Source organism: Penicillium hordei (assembly GCF_028827395.1).
Source record: "Penicillium hordei strain IBT 12815 chromosome Unknown utg000001l_segment0_segment0, whole genome shotgun sequence".
NCBI classification, from domain to species: Eukaryota; Fungi; Ascomycota; class Eurotiomycetes; order Eurotiales; family Aspergillaceae; genus Penicillium; species Penicillium hordei.
The window spans coordinates 8,336,445-8,358,808 of record NW_026623142.1 but is presented as its reverse complement, the minus strand read 5'-3'; the positions used below and the strand labels follow the sequence as shown (position 1 = coordinate 8,358,808).

The window sequence follows — 22,364 nt, the reverse complement described above, 5'->3', positions numbered from 1 at the left end:
ATCACGATCGACTACCCAGGTGGCTAGAAGCCAGGCGCAACTATTTGACCGAGGGATTTTCACGTAAACAATTTCGGTATAAATAATATTCCAGGGCCATCTTCTGGACACAAGATAATCTTTCAGGTAGCTCCCGGTCATCCTTTTTGAGGGCTTTCCACCAAGGCGTATCAACAAATCTTTGACGTGGGATTAGCATAACTAGTTGATATCACTGGTGCCTTGTAAATCAGGCCTCATAGGACCAATGCCTAGACGACTCCTCACTTTGTGCCCTTATTGTCTGACAGTCAGCCCTGCTGCACGACACAGTATTTGATGCCCCGAAACATCCTTTGTGGTACCTGGAGCCTTACGAGGTCGACTTTGCCGCCCCGACTACGGTCCCAGAAACCCTATACCCTACGTCTGGCATCGAGCTTCGCAGCAATCAACCCAAGAATAAACCCCCAGCAAGGCGCAAGACTACTTAATCTCTCTGAACGAAGTCACAGACAGAGCTACATCTACTCAAAGCACAAAATGTCCAACTCCACTCCAGAGCGCTACAAGCTCATCTTCTTCGTCCCGACCGCCAACGTGGAGCCCTGTAAAGAAGCCATCTTCGCCACAGGCGCAGGGTCATTCCCAGGTGGTAAATATACCAAATGTTGTTTCCAGACTGTTGGCACGGGCCAATTTCTGCCCAACGAGGGCGCAGACCCGGTGGTCGGAGCTGTCGGAGCTTTGGAACGGTGCGAGGAGGTCAGGGTTGAGATTATGTGCCTTGGCCGGGGTATTATGCTGAATGCAGTCGATGCTTTGATCTCCGCGCATCCGTATGAAGAGGTTGCTTATGAGGTTTATAAGATGGAGAACGTTTAGTTGGTCGACTGAACATGTGGTTGACAGGATGCGGCACAATAAGGTTATGCGATTGGGACGGTAGTCATCTTTTTCTGCATTTGTCAGTTTTCCAATCTACATTTTGACGAATTTCCAGTCTCGATAAAAACAAATTGAAAGGATGATTGTCTCCAAAAATGAGTACTGTGTTGATTTCATTGAAGGGCAACTGTATGGCAGCGGATTGGTAAGGCGGTAGTAATCCCTGGACGCTGATTTGCCCAGGGCCCGCCCCAAGTAAAACGCCTCGTCAACTTGACTTCTCCTCCAACCTCCAACCTCATCTCTCCCGAATTGACCCTCACTCATTGCCCGCGATGGCCTCTAAACTCTTCTCAGTCCCGCGGGTCGGCCGCCAATTGGTTCACCAGCTCCCCAAACCCCAATACAGAGCCTTCTCCGCCAGTTCGCAACGGTTCAGTGACTCCCTTTCGGTGGTGAGTATTCCTTTCGACCCCTCCTGTGCTTTAGGCGCCAATTACGACTCAGGATTGGAGAATCAAAGACTCATATACTGACTGTGATTGTCTACAATAGCACCGCAACAAGCCCAACAACAACCCGACCCTCCCGTTCAAGTTTTCCGAGCAGAACCTCACACTCGCCGATGAGATCCTCAAGCGCTACCCTCCCCAGTACAAGAAGGCTGCCGTCATGCCTCTGCTTGATCTCGGTCAGCGCCAGCATGGCTTCACCAGCATCAGCGTCATGAACGAGGTCGCTCGCATGCTCGAGATGCCCCCAATGCGCGTTTACGAGGTCGCGACCTTCTACACCATGTACAACCGCGAGCCGGTTGGCAAGTACTTCGTGCAGATCTGCACCACGGTAAGCACCTGAAGTCAAACCTATCTCCCACTCTTCCTAATTCGGAATCATCCAGACCCCATGCCAGCTCGGCGGCTGCGGTAGTACCGCCATTGTCAAGGCCATTACCGAACACCTCGGAATCACCCCCGGCCACACCACCGAGGATGGCCTCTTCACATACATCGAAGTCGAATGCCTGGGCGCTTGTGTCAACGCCCCCATGGTCCAGATTAACGATGACTACTACGAGGACCTGACCCCGGAGTCCATCAAGACCATCCTGACTGCCCTCAAGGACTCTGCCACCGCTACCGGTGCCGGCGCCGGCACCAAGATTCCCGCCCCCGGCCCGCTGAGCGGGCGCGATACCTGTGAGAACAGCGCCGGCCTGACCAACCTGACTGAGGTAGTGTGGAACCCGGAGACTATGATGCGCCAGGACAATGCATTGGACGCCGCGCCCAAGCAATAGAAGAGCAAAGAGAAAGAAAGATTATTAAAAAAACAGCTCTTCATTGCCGTGGGTCAATTCCGGATGGGGAGGATATTATAATGGTTGTGTTTTTTTTTTCGAATGGACGAGCAAAAGCCGCCTTGGGGCACTGCGGTCAAGCCGGGGAATGATTAGAGGTCACCGCGCCTCTCGCCCTAAGGCGCCTTGAATGATAACCACTCTTGAGGCGTCCTATTTTTTTTGTCTGTCTACAACATACCATGTACAGTACGTTTGTTCCTAGCTCTTACTTGGTGTGATCGGAGCCCGGATGCAGATCTGGCCCAGTCGCTGTGGGATATCGGCAGGACCAATCGCAGAATTTTTTTCCATTTCCTTTTCTTATACTGGGTGTTGAGCTTGTAGATACCTGAGTACACTGTGCAGGATAGTAGTTCTTTCTGCTGGTTGTATGGAGAAAACCTATTGCATTGCATGGTATCATATTGAGGTATCCACTTCGACATTCTTTGTTGGCTGTCTGAGTTAGGGCCATCTGCTTAGGCTCTGCGCTATTCGTGTTCACTTAGCCCCCTAGCTAGTCCATGCAAATGCTTCACAGCAGGTGCTCCATTCAGTACATAGGTTCCAGTGCGCCACTGCAACCTATGTACTGCAGTAGTGTGGGGTCGCCAGTTTGGAGATCTCGTGTTTTTCCGGGTAAATTATATATTCAACCAGGTATTCACCACCTGGACATAGTACGGTGGGATACAATTTCATTTCTGGTACTATACCATAGTATCACTTTGCAGAAGATCCCTTTATTTTGTTACATGCAGTACAGTGAGAACAGTACTATTCAACAGAATACCTCGCGTAGATATATATAGGGATCTTAGAAGACTGACAAGTAGATGAACCAAGTTAAAGCAATCCGATTATCGTCGCAGCGGTATGTGTATGTTAGGCCCTAAGGTTCTCTAGGGACCACATACGGATCTCAACCTCCCCCACTGAGTCAAAACTGGTCCCAAGTTTCAACATAGCCGAGTACAAGCCAAAGTTCTGCCTTTATCTATTCTTTCCTCTGCATATAAGCGTTGTTTCAAAGTTTCCAATAGAGGGAATAGGTAAGTACCAATATATGCTACCTCACCCTACTACTCCATTGCGTATAAGCACGATCTCCAACACGAGAAAAAAGAAAAAAGCAGCGCCAAGAGTCCTTATATACCATGCCAAGGTCTGGTTCACTCCTTTCGGCAATCATGAAACACCTAGTGTATATGTTACGATATAAAAAGTGTGTGCGCGGTACTTATAGAAAGAAAGATTGAGCTGAAACGTGATCACTAAATCCTTTAAACTGTGACGAAATGAATGAAAGCTAGCCACTAAGGATAATCAAATGCAATCTCGACTCTACTCCTGAGTTGGTCTTGACCCCGGTAATAAGCGCTCTATGACACAACGGTCGTCCTCAAAGGCATCCGCTTAGTTGGTGACATCGCAGTTGAGGAAAGCAGCTTAGCAACAACGTTAGTGATATGCTATTTACGAGTAAACAATGGGGAAACTTACACTTGGAAAAGAACGCATAGCTCTCAGCATTCTCAAGAGCGGCAGAAGAACTCAAACCATGCACTTGATCATACCCATACGTCTCAGGACCAAAGATGCCCTTGGTATGGGCCATCTCGTGCAGGGTAGAAGTAGCCTGGTCCAGAACACTGCAGATGTTCGACGAGGCAGGGAACTTGGTGAAGTACGCAGGGCAAGTCCGGATTCTTCCGTAGGTCCCATCGGTCTCACCGTAGGCAGTCATGGTGAAAGAGTGGTTATCAATGCAGTTGATGCCAGCCGGAGTGCAGTAGTAGCTCACGACACCCTGGTTCCCGTCCGTGGCCTCCGTGGCAATCTTGTCCAAGACACCCACAACACGGTTGCGAGACTGGGCGTCGTTGGTCTTGAAGAAGCTCTGGAAGAGGTTCTTGGAGTAGTCCGATTCGCTGCGGATGAGGTTGGCACCGGCTTTGGCCATCTTTGCGGCGCGAGCGAGTGCGTTGTCGATCATTTGCGCTCTCTCATCAGAGCAGTTCTCAAGGGTAGCGCGTGTCTCAAGAGGGCTGGCGACAGCACCTGCGATAAGAGGGACAGCGACAAGGGTTTGGAAGAAGCGCATTTTGATGACTAGAATGAAAGAGATTTGGTAATGGAAACAAAAGTATAACTATGGCAAACGATTGACCAAGAAGTAATGATTGACGGCCACCAGGGCTTACTTATAACGAGTGTATAGAAGTAGAAAGGAAGATGTTTATTAAGGAGAAGGCTATCAACAGGGTCACCCATCTTTTATAGAGTATAGAAACTTAAACCGGCCACAGACATATATCTCTAGCCGTTTCATTATGTTTCGTTAATCTGTCTGTATATTTTCGCCCCATGTTTCACGTCAGAGTGCTGATCATGGCAATAGATGTCGGAAGAAGGCTCTAACCCCATGATTTAGTCGTGCCTACTACCAAGGACTTGTGTTGTATATAGAACACTTCTTGGGCACTTCTGGCACGAACAGTGTGGCTCATACAAGAAATCAAAGCAGATAGCTATAGTCTTGTGGTGTAGTTTCGCTTTTGTATTCTGTAGTCATCCTACATCAGCCGCGTTGCATCCTTTTCGCTGAAACCCACAAAATAACAGCCAAGACTCCCCTGTCTCAAGAACCCTACTCCACCACCCCACGGATGAGGATCTCACGCTATGGCAGCCAGCCCTAGATTAGAATGAACCGTTCCTAGTCTCCTATACTAAGCGGTGACAATATTCGTTTACAACTGTGAGATAAGGAACTACATAGTTGATCTGCACAGGACGTGAGATGCCTGCCGGTATTAGAAAAACTTTCAACCTCTGAGATCTCTTATACAAGTTATTCAGAGACAGCATTTTTCTACAACATAGATTGGCACTTCATCTGAACCACTAAATTGACCAAAATAGAATTGGTTCGGGTGTGCTGGTCTGAAACACTTAATCTAAGATTTAGTGTCTTTAGCCTGTTCGTCCCGTGGAGATCAAAATTTGAGACCCTTTCTACTTCGAACTTGCTTTCCCGTGGAAAACCCTACATCAAATGAGCTATCAATCCTGAATCTTATTGCCTGCCTAGGTTGGGGTCTTATGACCTATAAATTATTTAACTCTTCCGTAAGCTTTTCTAAGATATTTCTAGATATTACAGAACCCAAAATTGATGGTTAGATATTTCCGTCAACTATATGTATGGAGAACATGAATACGAGACTCGAGTAGGTAAATAATGGCATAAGCAGAATATATAGTAATGCTAATAAACGTGGCCATCAAAACAGTGATAAGAAAAGGGCTAATAACAGGTGCAGAGGTCTAAAAAAAGCATAAAAAACAGGGAAACCAGCCTTCGAGGTAAAAGCATACCGGGGGCGGATCATGGGGATTGGAAAAAAGAGGAGTAACTATAGACTATCTTTGCTGGGATAAGAAGTTGTAATTCATCGCATTTCGCATTTATTATGTGTTTTGCAGTGGACCACTCGGCAGAAGAGAAAACACGGGAAGATTACCCGGGTGTCATCGGTGTACTAAGTATAAGATGCATTGTAGGTATCACATACAACATACATTAATCTATCACATACATGAATCTATTCTTCCGTGTCCATCATGTCGACCGGCGAGTGTAAATTCAATTCAACGCAAAAAAAAAAGTAACTGTCAGGTGATTGTCATGTGATCGAGCATAAAGCCGAACTGCACAAATGACACCTGCGCGCGGCCCTACTCTGGTAATTCCTCCCCTTCATATGTCACGTCGTCTGGTGATACTTGTCCTTCTGGAACCAACACTGGAACACCTTGACGCTCAACGAGTTTGCTTGACTGAGCTTTTTGGAAGATGTTGACTTCGTAAGTGTTTTTCACCAGCAAATGATAGGTATGGACTTCGCGCTTTTGCCCAAATCGCCGAGCACGTCCAATTGCCTGGGTCATGCCCGCATCGTAGTCATGGTCAGAAGAGGCGAAATAGGGTGACAGGAAGATGACATGGTTTGCGCATTGGAGGTTCCTGTATATCAGATCAGATTAGTAATGTTTCAAACAAAGAAGAATAGATAACAGTAGAGAGAGATAACTTACAGTCCAGCTGCCATGGAATTTCCAAGATTTAAGATCAAGGCCTTGGGTCTGGAAGGTGATTCGGTCTCACCCTTCTTTGGTTTAGGCGGGTCAGTGAACTCGCCGATTCCCTTCAAGTTGGTCTGTGTGACCATGCGGTGTTCGATGTTTGCTGCTTTAAGGGCATTCGATGCAACGGGCAACAGATGGCTGATTTGCACGAAGATTATAACAAGTTCGTCCTCTGGGACACTGCGGATGATCTCAACAAGCTCGTTGAGCTTGGTACTCTGGGTTGCTTGGTCTTCGCTGACGAGGATTTCACCGGGCACGATCTTGGATTGGGCAATGTGGGCGCTGCATCCAAGGATGGGGCAGGGTTTGCGTGGTCTGTTGCTCGCGGTGTGAAGACAACCTTTGCAGAGGGCGTGACCGCATGTTTTGAGAATGTTGACATCTTCCTTTTCTTGCAAATCCCTCTTGCAATTTTGACATGGTGGGATTCCAATGGTTTGGATCCTCACCAGATGTTCGTAGAATCGGTATTCCCGGTCAATATCAAGGATTTGCTTTAAGAGAGATGTGGCATCAGCTGACAATGCTTTTTCGACAGCAGTCCAAACCGATCTTCCAGTGGCTGTGTTGCCAGTCTTCGCGTTCTGGATCTTTTGGAATCGCGCCTGGAGCAAACCTTCGGTTGGGCGGTGTTCTTGGACGAGTTTCCACTCGCTGTATGTGTGGATGATTCCCTTCAAGAGATCGTTGAATCTTTGGTTGAGTTCGGGGTCCCCGAAATTAACCTTGGCGACGCCATTCAGGGCGTTCTGCCAGTCTTCAAGATTGATATTGTTCATTTCGCGATACCAAACAGTCGCTGCCTGTCGAGTGATCGAGTCCACTTTAGCCCACATCTCGGTAGATTTCTTTTTGTCGTTCACCGAGCCTTTGCGGCATTTCTCGAGATTCCATGGAGGCTGTCCAATTTGACATGTGACGCAGGACATGATGAGAGTCTCCTGGGGAAACTGGCTTTTGGATAAAATCGCGCTCAGGGGGCCAGGGATTCGTCTCTTGTTTTCTTTGACGGCTCGGAATAACGTATCGTACGCTGTCTTTTCCACGGCCGACTGCTCGGTAATGGCAAGGTGCGGTATCAATGGAATGTGTGTGATGCGTGCGATGTTCTGACGCGCAAACCGGTCTAGGAATCTTTGAGCATGTTCTCGGCGGTTTCGGTACCAGGCGTTGCTGTGGGGTGCCTGGTAATATTGGAATGCCTCAACTGCTGTGTGGTTCTTCCGGATGTTTCGTAGTCTGAGGTTCTGCGACGGCTTGTCGCAATCGCCATCGTCATCCACACCAAGATGTAAACCAAGGTAACGCGCAATACTCTTTATGTCGGCAAATTCATCAAGACCTGGCGTTCCAGAAAGGATCCATTTGGAGCGTGCCTGCAATGAGAGCAGGGATGCCTGTCTTTCTTCTCCGGCATATGTGTATTCGTCGATAACCAACCGGTTGAAGTTGAAAGCGTGAATGAATACGGCTGTGATATCGCGCCATTGTTGCTTGGAGTTCTTTTTGATATTAAACTCCTTGCGGTCATCCTTCACGGCTTTTGATTTGACTTCGCTTTTATTTTTGTCGTCGGTCACTTCTGCCGGGTCCGTCGATTGGCGTTTTTGTCGCTTTCCGTCTGAACCTTCCACTGACTTCCTACTGTGCCCCCGCTTCCGCTGGCCCACAGAACTCGCTGTTCCGGTCGAGTGTCTCACACCAGATGCACCAAATTCATTAAACCCGGGGTCATTCTCAGAGTCCAAATCCTCTTCTGCTTCTGCATCAGACTCGTCAGGACCATCATTAGCATCAGCGAATGCCTGGCCACGGAGGCGTCGAGAGGGTATGTATGTGAAGTCGGCCTGTGTCTCTTGGACTCGGCGACGTCTGGCCTCCAATTTCTGGAGCATCGCCTCAGGCCCTTCTGTTTTCAATATGTTAACGGACTCCCGCAAGGAAGCACGAGCGTCGTGGAACCAGCTATCGAAATTTCGACCTGTTCCTCCGCTCGATTTTGCGGGAGCCCGGGGTGTTCCGGTAAATTGTTGAAGTCGGCTGTAGTATGCATCGTTGGCCAGGGTACCCCATGACAAAATCACGATATCTGCATCTTCGACTTCCCGGATGGTGATCTTGTTGATTGACGTTATCACCAAAACTTTGTATTTTCCTTCGAGGAACTTCTTGGTCTCCGAGACCCACTGCTTGAAAACGTTGCAGGGTACGATGATCAGGGTTGCTTTTGTTGGGATTAACCCGTCGGCCTCAGGGGGTTTGGTGTCGCTTCCATACTGCACGTCGATGAGACCAAGAATGACAGCTGTCTTGCCATATCCAACCTCGTCAGCTAGCACGCCACCGCGAACAACATTTGGCATTGTCGCTTTGACTTCGGCGCGCCAGGGCATCAAGGGGAGGGTGGATTCTTCAACTTCCTCCTCCATGAATGGTTCCATGTTTTCTGCTTCTTGTGAAATCATCCAGCTCAATGATCGAAGCTGTTCATCACGCAATCGGAATTTGAAGCTAGGAGGTTGTGGCGAAGGACTGTCGTTGTCATTATTCTTCAAAGTAAACCTGTCAGGGGTGGCTTGGCTCATATCAGGAGTTTTTTGAGCCATGTCGTACGCATGAGGAAGAAGTCGCCAGCGAGATGTGACTGTCTCGCGGCTTGCGGTGCCAACCAATTTTCCCTGTGCCTGGTGCGTCAGAGCTTGAACATTGAGGGTGAAACGCAATTCGGCGTCTCCATGTTCACTGATTCGTCTGAAGACCAAAAATGGCGAGGGTCGGTTTTTGATGGCACGTTCGTAGACAGCAGCGTCCTGGGGATTCTCGTAGGGGATGATTCGGTCTTTGTTGTCGCGGCCCCAAAGGATATTTGGGGTGGGTGGGTTGCAGGTGTTGCAATTGCCATTTGAATGATGATTGAGGTCTAAATAGTCTAGACGGATGATTTCGTTCCAGTCTTCAAAGTCGGACCAGGCGGCAATCTTTGGGAACAACCAGGCGAGACCTTTCAATTCCCTCATAGAGACATCGGGATTCCAGGCTTGCCAATCGGAATTTGCGTCGGGCAGGTTGAGAATCGCTGCTGTTGCTGACAGCGAGGTGAGGGTAATACAAGCATTAAGACAGTGATGGTTTTCAATCGAGACTTGGATTCCTTGTTGCAATGTGCGAAGGGTGATCTGCTCGGCAGGACAATGGTTCAACTGCGCTTCGGGGGCCTTGGCCCATCGACGACAGAACGCTGTCACATCTTTCGAATCCGGGGTGACATCCAATGATCTCCAAGTTGGTGATAACTCGGCGATCGTCATTCTCATCTCATATCCAGAAAGGCGGCTGTGGTCAAGAGCGAACACACAGGCATCTTCATCAGGGGGTCCAGTCTTCATTGGGTCAAGAAATAAGAACATTGAAGGCGCATGGGTGGTGGCTTCTTTTCTGTACAATGCACCAAGCGCTGTTCCACAGTCAGGGAGGAATTGGTAGGTTCCTCGGACGTCGTGATCAAGAACTGCGACATCTTGACTGGATCCTTCAACGAGAATACTGTCCCAAACTTTTGCATCAACAAATTTGGCGGCTTTGAGACCGCACTCCGATTGGAATGATCGGAGTTGGCTTCCTCGGCCCGAAATCTGCAGTGAGAATGGGGTACTAACAGGTGAACAAACTTCCCATGTACCCTCGACAAACGACCCAGAGGTGGGACTCATTCTGGCGATTGGCTTGGCTAGCACTTCTCGGATGACGCTTCTCGTGCTCGCGGACTTGGGGGGCTTTGCGTACAAAAGCCATTGGATGGAGTCCGGGCCGATATCAAGGAACAAGCTGGAGTACGTGCCATCATAAACGACTCGCCATTTTCTTCCGCGCTTGATCTCATAAAACCGGAAAACGTCGTGCATAGCTGCCTTCACGCGCAGAATAAAGTCGGGCCAAAACCGGGGGAGGTTGTCGATAGGGTAAAGGGTTCTAAACGTCTCGAAGTCCAAGACGGACAAACCAGACAGCATAAGCTTCATGGGAATAAGTCCCTTCAAATTCGCTATAAACTCAGACGGCTTTTGTCGAGAAAGTAGGGAAACATGTAGATACGAATGCGTGGGATTTCCACGGCAGGATTTGCAAGCGGTATGTCCGCACAGTGTGCAACTGTAAATTGAATCTTGAACCCCAGTCTGTCTCTCGCAGGAGCAACACAGAACGCTGCTCGCTGCCTTGGCTTTGAGAACAGAATGGTCGATGAGGGGAGCTGCGGCAATTTGGAGGTTGCTTCTCACGAGGCTGTGGACCTCGCTGAGAACGAGAAGGGACTTGGCCTCCGCGTCGCCGGGGTTGGTTGAACCCTCCTCATCATCGTCAAGAATCTCATGCACGGCTATCAGACCAGCCAGCATGATTGCACACACGACCGTACTCGTCATTGCATTTCCTGCCATGTCCATCAAATCGGCTTGGGTTTCTCTCGTGAGTAGCATTCGATCGAGAGGCAGACCTTGCAACGAAAGGGCTTCCGTGCCAGATACGGGCCCCCCGCGGGTGGTCACAAATGGGATGCCCTTTGGCGTCAGGCACCCCGCGATCCCGGACCCGGCAAGACTGTCATTCCCTCGATCGACTCCCTGAGACAAGTCGATCCAACGCCTGTGAAAGTGAATTGTTAGTAAAATATTCCTGAAGTGAATGTGAAGTGAAAGTGAGAGAAGATTGAAAAAACTTACTCCTTGAAGTTCATGTCATAATCTTGAAGCATCTTCTTCAAGAAATTCATATCCACGGTCTCCCACACTCTCTCCGGCTGTGTCTTCCAGAAACGATGCCAATAGAAGTCCGGTGCCTTCAGGTCATTGATTCCGGGCAGGGATCGAGTGATTGGCCTCTCGATGCCTAGTTCCAGTTCGCCACGGTGCCGCTCGTGGCGAATCTGGTACTGGTCCCAGCTCGTTTCGCTTCTGGACTCAAGGCGGGCTCTCATCTCGATGAGCTCGAGTCGGCGGTCGTCGTCACTCAGCAAGAACAACCCCACCGGCGCACTCGCTGGCCGTTTGAACTGACCAGCGAGCTCACGAACGCGTTGAGTGACACTGTCAATGCCACTCTGGTCCATGGGGCTTCCAAGCAGGCCCGCTGCTTCCAAGCGGCGCTTGTCAATGACCACCATGTACCCGCGCTCGCGTGTCTGCGGGATGTAGTAATGTTTTGTGTCGACATTGACACAAACCGACATGTATCCAAGCTCTTCCCACTTTCCCTTCATCTGATCCCAGGGAGCATTCCGGACATTCTCCTGGACGATCATGCGGGGTCGATATCTCTCCGCGTACCGCAAGAGACCGTCGAACGTCGCTCCCGACTCGCCGCCTTGCTGCAGCGTCTTCTTGCGGTTGTTCAACGGAGAGAAATCGACACAGGCAGTTCCAGCAACTAAGATGTCAAGGTCACCGGGAATCACTTCCGATGACCCGTAGGCGGTCCGCCTGCAAAATCAAAGTCAGTATGAGAGTCAGAGGGAAATGAATGAGTACTTACGCCACGTCCCCTCCAAGTTCGGTGATGTCCCGAAAGAGGATAGGGGGGCGGAAGTTCCGTTCAATGTATGATTGCTTGAACGGAACAATCTCGCAGCTGAAAGCGTGCGAGATCCGTAGTTGCTGGGCCTCTGGCAAACCTGTCAAGGTATATTAGCAATTGTTCCATGATCATATTCCAGGAGGAAGCAAGCAAAAAGTGAGAGATATCAGACAGAAAGGTGAGAATGAGATGAATGCAAAGCAAATGATGTATCAATACCAAGCTGAAGCCATCATGACATGGAAGTCAGGGCAAAGTCAATGTAAAGTTAGGGCAAGGGAGGAAACATGTGACTTGGATGCGGGACAAGGTGAGGAACATCGACCATGGAACCACCCACAAGCAACATGAACCTCAACATAAACATCGAAGCAGCAAATAAACAACTGGAGAAAAGGAGTTTTTTTAAAAAAAAGAGCAAGACACTGCACTTACCCGTCTGGATCAATTCCAGGGCTAGAAGCGGGGCTTCCGTTCCTGAACACATTGTCGCCACCCGAAGTGGTCGACTGCCGAGCCGACTGAGGACATGCTCGAATCCCATTTTCAGGGCGTTCGATGCCATGTCAGCGAAAATTTCTGTCAGCGTATGCAGAGGCGGAAGGTCACTGGCTAGATACCGACCCCGAGGGATCGTGTATCCCCGCCGCAGCTCAGGAATCTCATCGGCCCGGCCCCTAGGCTCCTGATCACCCGTTACCAAACCCACCGCCGACTGCTGCTGAGGAACCCCCTTTGACGCCATGACCTGCGTTGGTGGAGGGAGTGAGAAGTTGAGGTAGTCGAATTTAGATGATACTGGCAAGCCAGTCAAGAAGAAACACGCCGAAAAAACCTCGGAAACCGAGGTATAAACAGTGTGATGACCTTGGTCACCGGCTCAGGGCACGAAGCAAAGCTTCAAACATGCAAATCAATGATGGGCCGGTGATTGTTTGGAAAGGTGAAAGGAAAGAAGAAGAAGAAGAGAAGAAATAGGAGACACTCATATATGCGTGACGCCCAGGCAACGATCTTGTTCTCATCAGAACAGGTAGGCACCTCATGCGACAGTGATCTATTCTCACGCGCGAAACCCGGGTAGCTCTCGCCCCATTTGGCGTGACAGCATGTGACGATGACCTGCGCTGAGACGTACACATACCTGCGCTGACATATACTGCTGCGCGACGACAGCCAGGTTTGGATACTCCGGCGATGCTTGACTACCCATGTATTGGTGGTATTCCTGTGATGACAGACTGCCCACGCCGACGAGTACACCGATTCCAGGACTCCGATATCAATACTAGCGTGATCTCTTTGCAATGGACCCCAGGCCCAATCAAACACTGGAGCCAAAGTAGTCCAATATCCCTTCTAGCAACAACATGCTTCTCGTGGCAACATAACTAGAACGGCGGTAAACGGACTATTAACGGACATTATGGGTTCTTTTAAGCAGATCCCAGTAAATCTTTCAGTGGAAGATATAACCAATATGGATTGATAGACAATAGCTTCAAGTAACAAATGAACTTACGCGCCTCTATTAAAATAATATATTGATGTTTGCGTCTTCTCTGCAGCCTTATATATTGCACTCAAGACTATGAATTATGACGGTCTTTGACGTGATTGGTGCCGGCTAATTAATGGGTTGGCAGTTACTCACCGAACATGGAAAATCATATGTAGGATATGCGGAAACATCATTGTAAGAAGTTTGCCAGCCATGGCAAGAGAGTACCTAGAGTACCAAATCTGAATCTTGCCAATGCAGCTAGCTTTGTGAAGGTCACAAAGTGAAACAACCTTAGGTTTCTCCGGAACTGACAAACGCGCCTAAGACGTCCACGGGTTGAAGCATGTTGCCTTTTAGATAAAGTCCCCGAAGGGGCGGCAAGATAAATATTTATTAGAGAAATAAAAGGGCCGAGAGAATCAAGATATCATTCTGTTACTATTCTGAAGGTAGAGCTTGAGATTGACTGGTATGCAAATCAATGGGAAAAAAAAAAGAAAATTGGGAACCCCTTTGCGCCACCCATTCGCCTAGTACAGTGGCATAATAAAAGGAGAAAAATAAACTATTGGCCATGCCAGGCTTGCTCTTGACGAGCAAAGCCACAAAATATCCGAATCCATATGCAGTATCAAGAGGACAATACCCTACCGCATGCCGCCCTGCATCAATTGCTGGCGTAGCAGCATGATCTGGCTTCTTTCCATAGGAGGCAAAGCATCAATAGTAGCCTGGGGCATGCTGAGGACTTGCTGGAGGAGCTCCTCCTGGCCGTGCATCGGGGCGGCAGGCTGAACCGGGGGAGGGGCGAAAGGAGTTCCGGTGACAGGCGGTGTAGAGATCTGGCCAGGAACACCGTACTGTTGAAATTGTTGAGGAGTTGGCTGTTGAGGAACTTGGGGAGGCTGGGCGGCCTGTTCGACGATGGAACCAAGCAGCTGGTATTCGACCAGGTTCATGAGGAGTAACGCCTGGAAGACGGCATAGGCGAGCTGAGGCGCTTGGCGCAGCAGCTCAGTGGCGCGCGCCGGGTCGGCAACCGCAAGAGATTTCATTTGTGTCAGAACATCGAGCAGTTGGTTTGGTGGGAGGGATGCGAGAGTGTGGGAGATGGCGTTGGGGCAGTCGATTTGGGGCGGGAGTTCCACGCCTGGGGGAGAGGAGGCAGCGGTGCGGAACCTTGAATCGGTTGCTGCTGTATGGGATCTTGGTTCATCATTGGTTGCGATTGCTGCGAGTAATCTGGAGGTACGGAGTCCTTCTCGTTGTTGTGAGGCCAGTCAACACGGATCTTGCGGCCCATGACTTCGTGATCGTTGAGGTTGCGCACCGCCGAGGCGGCGGCATCGGCGTCCGCAAAGTCTGCAAATCCATAGCCCTTGGGCTTGCCAGTCTCGGGGTTCATCATCAATCGAAACTTGGTAACGGTACCGGCCGTGCTGAGGATATCTTTGACTTGTTCCTCGGTGAGGTCTAGAGAAAGATTAGAATCGCATAGGTTAGACAGAGAGCTGTATCGACATACTGTAGGGGATATTCCCCAGGAATACACTCTTCCCAGTCCGGTCGGGCGCCATGATTGCAATAGGGAATGAAATGCGAGTGAGAGAGAGGCAAGAAGTCGAGGCAAGCAAAGAAACGCTGATTCTGCCCGACTTTCTCTTACCGCCCGCGACCTCACCTCATCCGCTCGAGCATCATACCAAGTTAGTCTCTATCCATCTCCAATACTCTCCGCGCACTTCCACACATCATGTCTCAAAATCAAAGGGAGGCTTGGGAGCGCCTGCAAGTTATGCTGTCGAAGCGCAAGGCCGGCTTCGGTGGCGGATTCCCATCCGGTGGTGGCCGAGGAGGCATGGGACTTGTCGGAACTCTTGTTCTGGCCGGTATTGGCACCTACGTCGCGTCTAATGCTCTGTTTAACGGTACGTTACACTCATCTACCCAAGGAATCAAGCTTCTAACTAGTTTTTAGTGGACGGTGGTCACCGTGCCATCAAATACTCGCGATTGGGTGGTGTCCAGAAGGAGATCTACAACGAAGGTATGAAAACTCACTAGCTGAAGCAAAGAGCTCTCTCTGACATTGGAATGACTTTAGGAACTCACTTCCAAATCCCTTGGTTCGAAACTCCCATCATCTACGATGTCCGCGCAAAGCCTCGCAGCATCCCTTCTCTTACCGGCACCAAGGACTTGCAAATGGTGAACATTACCTGCCGTGTCCTATCCAGACCCCGTGTGGATGCTCTCCCCCAGATCTACCGAACTCTTGGCCAAGACTTCGATGAGCGTGTTCTGCCGTCCATCGTCAACGAGGTGCTGAAGAGCGTTGTTGCTCAGTTCAACGCCAGCCAGTTGATCACACAGCGTGAGAACGTTGCCCGTCTAGTGCGGGACAACTTGGCTCGCCGGGCTGCCCGTTTCAACATTGCTCTGGACGATGTTTCCTTGACAGTACGTACCCTCTTCCCCACTTCTAGCCGAAACTGCTCCTAACACGGTATCTCCACACAGCACTTGACCTTCTCCCCCGAGTTCACGGCCGCCGTTGAGGCCAAGCAGGTCGCACAGCAAGACGCTCAACGTGCTGCATTCATGGTGGACAAGGCCCGCCAAGAGAAGCAGGCCTTCATTGTCCGCGCACAAGGTGAGGCCCGCTCCGCCGAGCTTATTGGTGACGCCATCAAGAAGAGCAAGAGTTACATTGAGCTCCGGAAGATTGAAAATGCCCGTCACATTGCTCAAGTCCTACACGAGAGTGGTGGCAAGAACAAGCTCTACCTGGACAGCCAAGGATTAGGCCTGAACGTCAACGCCCACAGCGAGGAGGGCAAATAAATTCATTCCGCTTGATACTTAATGGCGCTGCTGGAGGGATGTGAATTATTGTACAAATAGCTGGATTACCAAGCATCTGAATGTGGTCTCTTCTCTATTATTTTCCAAGGTTTCTTCAAACATAGTAAATTTTTTGTATGTAAGTAGTAGCTGTAGATCCCCAAGGCTGATATATATTTTCTCCATGCGGGGACGAAGGCGGCGAGACGATTTTTCTGACTCGGAGGGGTACCACTTTCGTTGATAACAGTTAACACACTTGACTAGCATTGACTAGCAAGTATCACATTTAATTCGTGAGTACCAGTTAAAAAAAATCAGCCAAATTCCCTTTTTTTTTTTTTTTTTTTGGAAATAAATCTTTGCGAACTCCCATTAACAGCACCTAGATCATGCCCGAAGTCATCGACGATACCGCAGTGCACCTCACTGAGGTCGACATCGACCTTGACGTGCAAGAAATCCTCCTCGCTGCATCACAGCATGACCAGTCCAAGCTGCGCCAGCTCCTCCGCACCCAGTCCATGCTACCAGATGCCGCAAACGTGAAAGACACCGAGACAGGCTTCTCACCTCTGCACGCCGCAATCGCCGCCTGCGAGCCCGACACAGAGACCGTCAGCACCAATGGCGCAACCACCTCAGACTCGAACCCCAGTCTGGACGCCGAGACTGTGAAATCAGCAGTGGAGACGGTCAAGTTCCTCCTGCAGGAAGGCGCTATCTGGAACGATCTCGACGCAAACAACGAGACACCCGGTTGTATCGCGCGTCGCATCGGCGCTCTCGAGCTATACGAGTTGATCGTCGACGCAGGTGTTCGCGCAGAATTGCTGCTGAACCGCCTTGACGCATACGAAGAGCTATCCGATGACGACGACGAAGAGGAGAAAGCTGAGGCTGGGGCTGAGGCTGAGACCGAGACAGCACCTGAACTCGTTGATGCCTCCGCCGAACCCACGACAGAAACCACGACCACAACCACAGCCACCCCTGCCAACCCCGAAGTGTCCAACTCGCAGTATCTGGAGTCGCGTTTGAACATCTCGAACGACCGGATCCTGGACGCAGACCAGAACGGCGTGATGATGGCCTGGGAAAGCGATATCATGCGCAAGTCCGCGACAGCGCTGCTCCCGACACCCGGACTGAAGGTTCTGAACATCGGTCACGGGATGGGGATTGTGGACGGATTCTTCCAGGAACAGGGACCGGCTGTGCACCACATTGTCGAAGCGCACGAGGAGGTCGTTACGGAGATGAAGCGACGCGGGTGGGATACTAAACCCGGTGTTGTTATCCACCAGGGTCGTTGGCAGGATATTCTTCCTGGTCTTGTGGCGGCTGGGGAGACGTTCGATGCTATCTACTACGATACGTTTGCGGAGTCGTATGGTGATTTCCGGGACTTCTTCTCTGAGCAAGTTATTGGGTTGTTGGAGCAGGAGGGTCGGTGGGGATTCTTTAATGGGATGGGTGCTGATCGTCAGATCTCATATGACGTCTACCAGAAGGTTGCGGAGATGGATCTCTTCGAGGCTGGGTTTGACGTTCAGTGGGAGGAGATTGCCGTGCCGAAGTTGGATGGTGAATGGGAAGGTGTGCGTCGGGCTTATTGGGTTGTGGATGATTACAGATTGCCTCTATGCAAGTTCATGGATTAAAGGACATATTGGATGATTTCATGGAAATGGGATTCAAGAAAAAAGGACATTGGATGTCTATGACTGAATGCGACGCTCGAAAATGCTATAGAAGGCTAAAAGGAACAATGTACAAATGGTATCACAGCTGAATCAAATCCACCTCGGAGAAATCTGGAGGACTGCGACTGAAGATTGTCCGACACTTGCCGTCTAGCGCCTGGTACTCATTGCTGATCCAGACATGTTTGCTAAATCGTTGTGTTCGGTACACTTCGTCATCACTTACGCCCAGATCGTCACGCGGAATCCAGATAACAGGGCGCTTGGCGCGAAGGGCCTCGTGTTGGAAGGCACGTTGCACCAGCTGGTCACGCTCATCGGGCGTAAGATCCTCTAATTCATCGTGGATACCAGCAAAGAGGGCTTGGCCAACTGTGTTGGGAGCTGGTCCCTGGGCCTCGGTGTCTTGGGCCATCTTTTCCCGCATGTTCCGTAGTGTCGGGGTGGAGGAAGTTGGCTTCTGACCGAAATATTTAGATTTTCGGTTTGATGAGTTGGAGGCCCATGATGGACTTTTGTGTCCAAATTTCGGAGTTGACAAGAGATCTGAATTCTGTCGCTTCTGGTCTGAGAAATTGGTCTCCAGAGGTTTCAGCTCGATGTTGTCTCTTATCTCCTTTCCGTGGTCGCGCTCTTCGTGTTCACGTTTAGCGAGGGTGTGTTCAATATCACCATCCTCGTCATCGTCATCGTCAAGAGCGAGACCGAGGCGAGCGTGCTGAGCACGGCGGAACTCATCATCGCGCCGAATAGCTTCATCTTCCAAGGTGATGGGCAGATATCGGATCAGTGGACTGAACGCTTCGTTGAGAAGAATTTGATAACCGGCCGTCAAGATAAGAACCACGATCATGCAAATAGCCTGCCCCTTGCAGGCGACTTCGTCATCCGTGTTCCGAACCAAGAAGAACAAGCCGATTAGGCAGACTTCCATGACGTAAATTCCAGTGAATAGCTGATTGATAGCTCGAGGGAAAAGAAGGCCACCGGTGTCAAAGCGAAACTTGGTGACATAGAGTGTATTATAGCGATATACGAACCAGAACAGGCCGAAGGTGATGATGTTGAAAATCAAAATCAGAGGTGCGATCACAGAGTAGATCAAACCTTGGAGAATGTCAGACAATGAATTCAGTCAAAAAGACGAGACGACTTACCGATAGAGGCTAGGGTGGTGTAGACAGGGAAGAATGTGCCCCATTGCATCTGATTGAGGTTTGTTGTTCTTGCCCACTTCTTCCGGGCAGTTGAGTCCAGAATTGGAGCTAAGATGAACCAGCTCACCAGGCCAAAGATTTGTACAAGAGCACCGGCGCTCACAGACATGGCTTGTAGAATCATGTAAGAGAAGAAGTAGTTACTAGACTTCGGAATGTTCACTGCGAGCATTTGAGGCCAGCTGGTCACATTAGTGACGTTCTCAATGATTGTCGAGAAACTGGAAGCGATAGTGACGACCAGGAACAGCTGTACAAAGAGGAATGCGAAGTAATAGTTCTGGACGGTGAGCTCGATGGACATGCCAGTGAAGAGGCCTTGTGTGCGGCTCAAGAAGCGAAGGATGAGAGGGAGCAGTGCCATCAGGATAGCCAAACACAGCGCAGGAAGAATACCCTGAATGGCTGAAATGAACCAGTCTGGTAGCTTGCCAAGCCAGGCAAGCCATGGGAATGCACCCTCTAGATATGCCAATTGCGACAATAGTCCAGTGAACGCGACGGGGAACGCCCATCCGACGACCATTGCACAAACCAGTGTGATGATGCCGAAAGAACGCAGATATCGTTCCCACCATTTGATCGACATATTATCCCAAATGACATCGTCAGGAGAGATTTCCACGACTCGGGGTGCCATCTGCTTGGGAAGGTGGTGGCTGACAGCTTGGCAGGCCATGTGGGCGGCGACTTGGTGATTGAACTGGATGAAGGCCGAGTTCATCAGAGGGAACTTCTCGGGGTGCTGTTGGTCGATTTCGATCTCCAGATTCAGACGAGCGAGCTCCTTTCGACAGTAATCGATTGTATCAACCTTTTGGCCCAAAAGCCAAATCGAAGGCATCCAACTCCAACCAAATATGGGTAGACGCATGGTATCTCGGTCCTTGGGCCGGATGTATTCTTTCCACAGCGGTTCTCCATAGTCTTCATTTTCGAAGTTCTCATTGTAGGCGATGGGATATTCTTCCCCTTCCATTTTGTCCCCCTCCTTTCGACCATGTTCGGTTTTGTCTGTTTTGTCGGGCTTTTTGAAGTCACGACGGGGTGCATCAGTGACAGGCGTTTCAGGTGCAGTCAGCGGATATTCGTCAATCTCACGCACACCCTGCGATTTTGGATGAGACGATTTTCGTCTCCAAAATGGTGGCTTCGGCGGAGTCGTTACGTCAGAACCCATGGTGTTATCCGGGCCTGCATCCTGTCCTGATTCCGATCCTATGACCTGATCTAAATTGAAACTTAAGTGCTGACTTCGCCGCAACCCTACGGGTCTGGCAGACTTTGGAGCAGACTGGCTGTCAGAGGTAAGAGGATCGGGGACTGGAGGAGTGTTTGGACGAGGCGGGAGGGGATCTGTAGTTGCGGAATTATCCTGGCCCGGTGGGCTATTTGAACGAGAACGAGGCGGGAGGATGTTGTCGGTATTGGCAACGAAGCCCCCTGTTCGAGACAAGGGCTTCTCAAAGCCTTGCTCAACCTTCTTGAAGCCTCCGAGCACTGTCTTGCTTAGTTTTCCCACTCCTTGGCCAACTGCCCCAGCGGCGGCAAAGGCAGGGTCAAACACTCGGCGAGGTCCGTCCTCGGACCGTTTCTCCTGGGGACCTTCTGGTTGTCCATAGAGCATTTCTCGTACCGTGTGGGCCTGGTGAGGATTACCAGAGCTGACACCAGGACCCATAGCCATTTGGGAGGCCCGTTTGTCGGCCGCCTTTTGCTCTTTTTTCTCTGCGCTTGATTGACTCTTGCCGGCCTTCTTTGCCTCCGCCTTGGCCTTTTTGAGCTGTGCCTTCTTGCATTTTGCAATCAGATCCGTCTCAGCACTCTCAAGCTTGAGAGCAAGATCATTTCGTGCTTTAACTTTCTCGTTCAAGTCGTCGAAGTTGCGGTTGAGCCAGATGTTTCGCACGCCTCCAGGGAAAACGTCGAAAAGCCTATCGAGGGAATCCGTGTCGAGCCAATCAGGTGGAATAGAAGTCACGAGCACGGTGGTAGCAGAAGCACGGAGTCGATGCTGGGGAGATGTCAAATAGGCCTGTCGCAGGCGAATATAATTCCGAAGTTCGTCAAAAAATACAGCACAAACATAGACAATGGCAACCACAGCCATTACCAAGTGAGCCCAGTACCGACTGGTGTGATCGGGTGTTACGTTACCCCAAGCTAACTGATCCAACCCAGTGACAGAATACTTCGTGCCCGAGTTACCATGTTCGTATGTCTGGCCCTTGCCACCAATACGGTTGACTGGGAGTAGAACGGGTAAAATCACGAGGCCCATAGGAAGGAAGATCTTCAGAAGCATACGCAGATAGCGCAGGAAGAAGTATGCATCTAGCCCACATTTCTGGATAAATTCCGAGCTGGAGGTACGAAAGACTGGGACAATCCAACGGAAGAGACCTGGCGGTGATGGGTTTGTGCGTTCTCTATCTGGTACCAAATAGGTTCGTGGTTGACTAGATATCGATTTTGGTCAGTCCAATGTCTGCGCTCTCCTTCCCGGTAGGGCTTCAGGGGACTTACTATATACGACTGAGTTTACCCTTAAGTAACAGAAAGAGAAGAAATTCAACGACAAAGACGACGATGGCTGTCGCCAGCGACGCCAGGAAAGTCGAGATTGAGACACCCTCAGCGGTTCGGCCGTGGCCACCGGTGTGTTCCAGCGCCTCCTCCAAGCCTGAAGGCATGGCGATCGGCTCGGCTATTGCCGAGGGAAACCCAACCGTGGGGAATGGTGAAATTAAGACGTTGAAAGGGGTATCAAAGCAGCTGTCACCGCAAGAAGCATCACGAGATCTCTTATAGGCACGGATGGATATTGAAAGTAATCTCCTGTAGACTGAGGGGTTGAATAAGAAGGAGCTCAGTGATAAGAGGGAAAAAAAATCACAAAGAGAAACCCACTTGAGCAGACAGGGCGGCAACCTGATCACCTGTGGGGGAGGAGAGAGCCAATAATGTCCAATTTGGTCTTTCAGTAATATCTTGGTTGATGAGGTGAGTGGCGCGAGGATTGAGCTAGCGATCTGATCAAGAAATTGAGACGTTGACGAACAGGGATGATTGGAGCGATCGTGGGAGCGCCGATCGAGGATACCATGACATCAGGCGCTAGGTGAAACAGCCAACTAAGTCATGGCGGCTTTAGACAGACT

General features: G+C 50.1%; 8 protein-coding genes across 8 annotated transcripts; 4 read left to right on the top strand and 4 right to left on the bottom strand.

The window, feature by feature from the left end:
- Positions 1–522: 522 nt before the first annotated feature.
- Positions 523–864, top strand: N7537_003178 (uncharacterized protein; the record flags this gene model as incomplete). The annotated part of the gene is made up of 1 exon (XM_056894236.1): positions 523–864. The coding sequence occupies one exon, from the start codon at positions 523–525 to the stop codon at positions 862–864; it is 342 nt and encodes a 113-aa protein (XP_056759231.1).
- Positions 865–1,202: 338 nt separating this feature from the next.
- N7537_003177 (complex I 24 kDa subunit family protein) lies at positions 1,203–2,167 on the top strand (the record flags this gene model as incomplete). Its single annotated transcript, XM_056894235.1, has 3 exons — positions 1,203–1,322; positions 1,423–1,713; positions 1,769–2,167. 3 exons carry the CDS (start codon positions 1,203–1,205, stop codon positions 2,165–2,167), a joined length of 810 nt encoding a protein of 269 aa, XP_056759230.1.
- Positions 2,168–3,625: 1,458 nt separating this feature from the next.
- On the bottom strand, positions 3,626–4,313 carry N7537_003176 (putative metalloproteinase; the record flags this gene model as incomplete). Its single annotated transcript, XM_056894234.1, has 2 exons — positions 3,626–3,657; positions 3,713–4,313. 2 exons carry the CDS (start codon positions 4,311–4,313, stop codon positions 3,626–3,628), a joined length of 633 nt encoding a protein of 210 aa, XP_056759229.1.
- A 1,637-nt stretch (positions 4,314–5,950) lies between these two features.
- On the bottom strand, positions 5,951–12,677 carry N7537_003175 (putative SNF2 family helicase; the record flags this gene model as incomplete). The annotated part of the gene is made up of 5 exons (XM_056894233.1): positions 5,951–6,239; positions 6,311–11,005; positions 11,083–11,838; positions 11,891–12,029; positions 12,368–12,677. 5 exons carry the CDS (start codon positions 12,675–12,677, stop codon positions 5,951–5,953), a joined length of 6,189 nt encoding a protein of 2,062 aa, XP_056759228.1.
- A 1,406-nt stretch (positions 12,678–14,083) lies between these two features.
- N7537_003174 (putative polyadenylation factor subunit CstF64) lies at positions 14,084–15,136 on the bottom strand (the record flags this gene model as incomplete). The annotated part of the gene is made up of 3 exons (XM_056894232.1): positions 14,962–15,136; positions 14,616–14,909; positions 14,084–14,586 (listed from the first exon to the last, which is right to left on the bottom strand). Exons 1-3 carry the CDS (start codon positions 15,011–15,013, stop codon positions 14,084–14,086), a joined length of 849 nt encoding a protein of 282 aa, XP_056759227.1. The 5' UTR covers positions 15,014–15,136.
- A 53-nt stretch (positions 15,137–15,189) lies between these two features.
- Positions 15,190–16,280, top strand: N7537_003173 (prohibitin subunit PHB2; the record flags this gene model as incomplete). Its single annotated transcript, XM_056894231.1, has 4 exons — positions 15,190–15,364; positions 15,415–15,483; positions 15,541–15,896; positions 15,957–16,280. The coding sequence occupies 4 exons, from the start codon at positions 15,190–15,192 to the stop codon at positions 16,278–16,280; spliced, it is 924 nt and encodes a 307-aa protein (XP_056759226.1).
- A 392-nt stretch (positions 16,281–16,672) lies between these two features.
- Positions 16,673–17,944, top strand: rmt2 (protein-arginine N5-methyltransferase; the record flags this gene model as incomplete). Its single annotated transcript, XM_056894230.1, has 1 exon — positions 16,673–17,944. One exon carries the CDS (start codon positions 16,673–16,675, stop codon positions 17,942–17,944), a length of 1,272 nt encoding a protein of 423 aa, XP_056759225.1.
- A 121-nt stretch (positions 17,945–18,065) lies between these two features.
- Positions 18,066–21,896, bottom strand: N7537_003171 (putative DUF221 domain protein; the record flags this gene model as incomplete). Its single annotated transcript, XM_056894229.1, has 3 exons — positions 18,066–19,093; positions 19,144–21,662; positions 21,730–21,896. 3 exons carry the CDS (start codon positions 21,894–21,896, stop codon positions 18,066–18,068), a joined length of 3,714 nt encoding a protein of 1,237 aa, XP_056759224.1.
- Between the last annotated feature and the right edge of the window lie 468 nt (positions 21,897–22,364).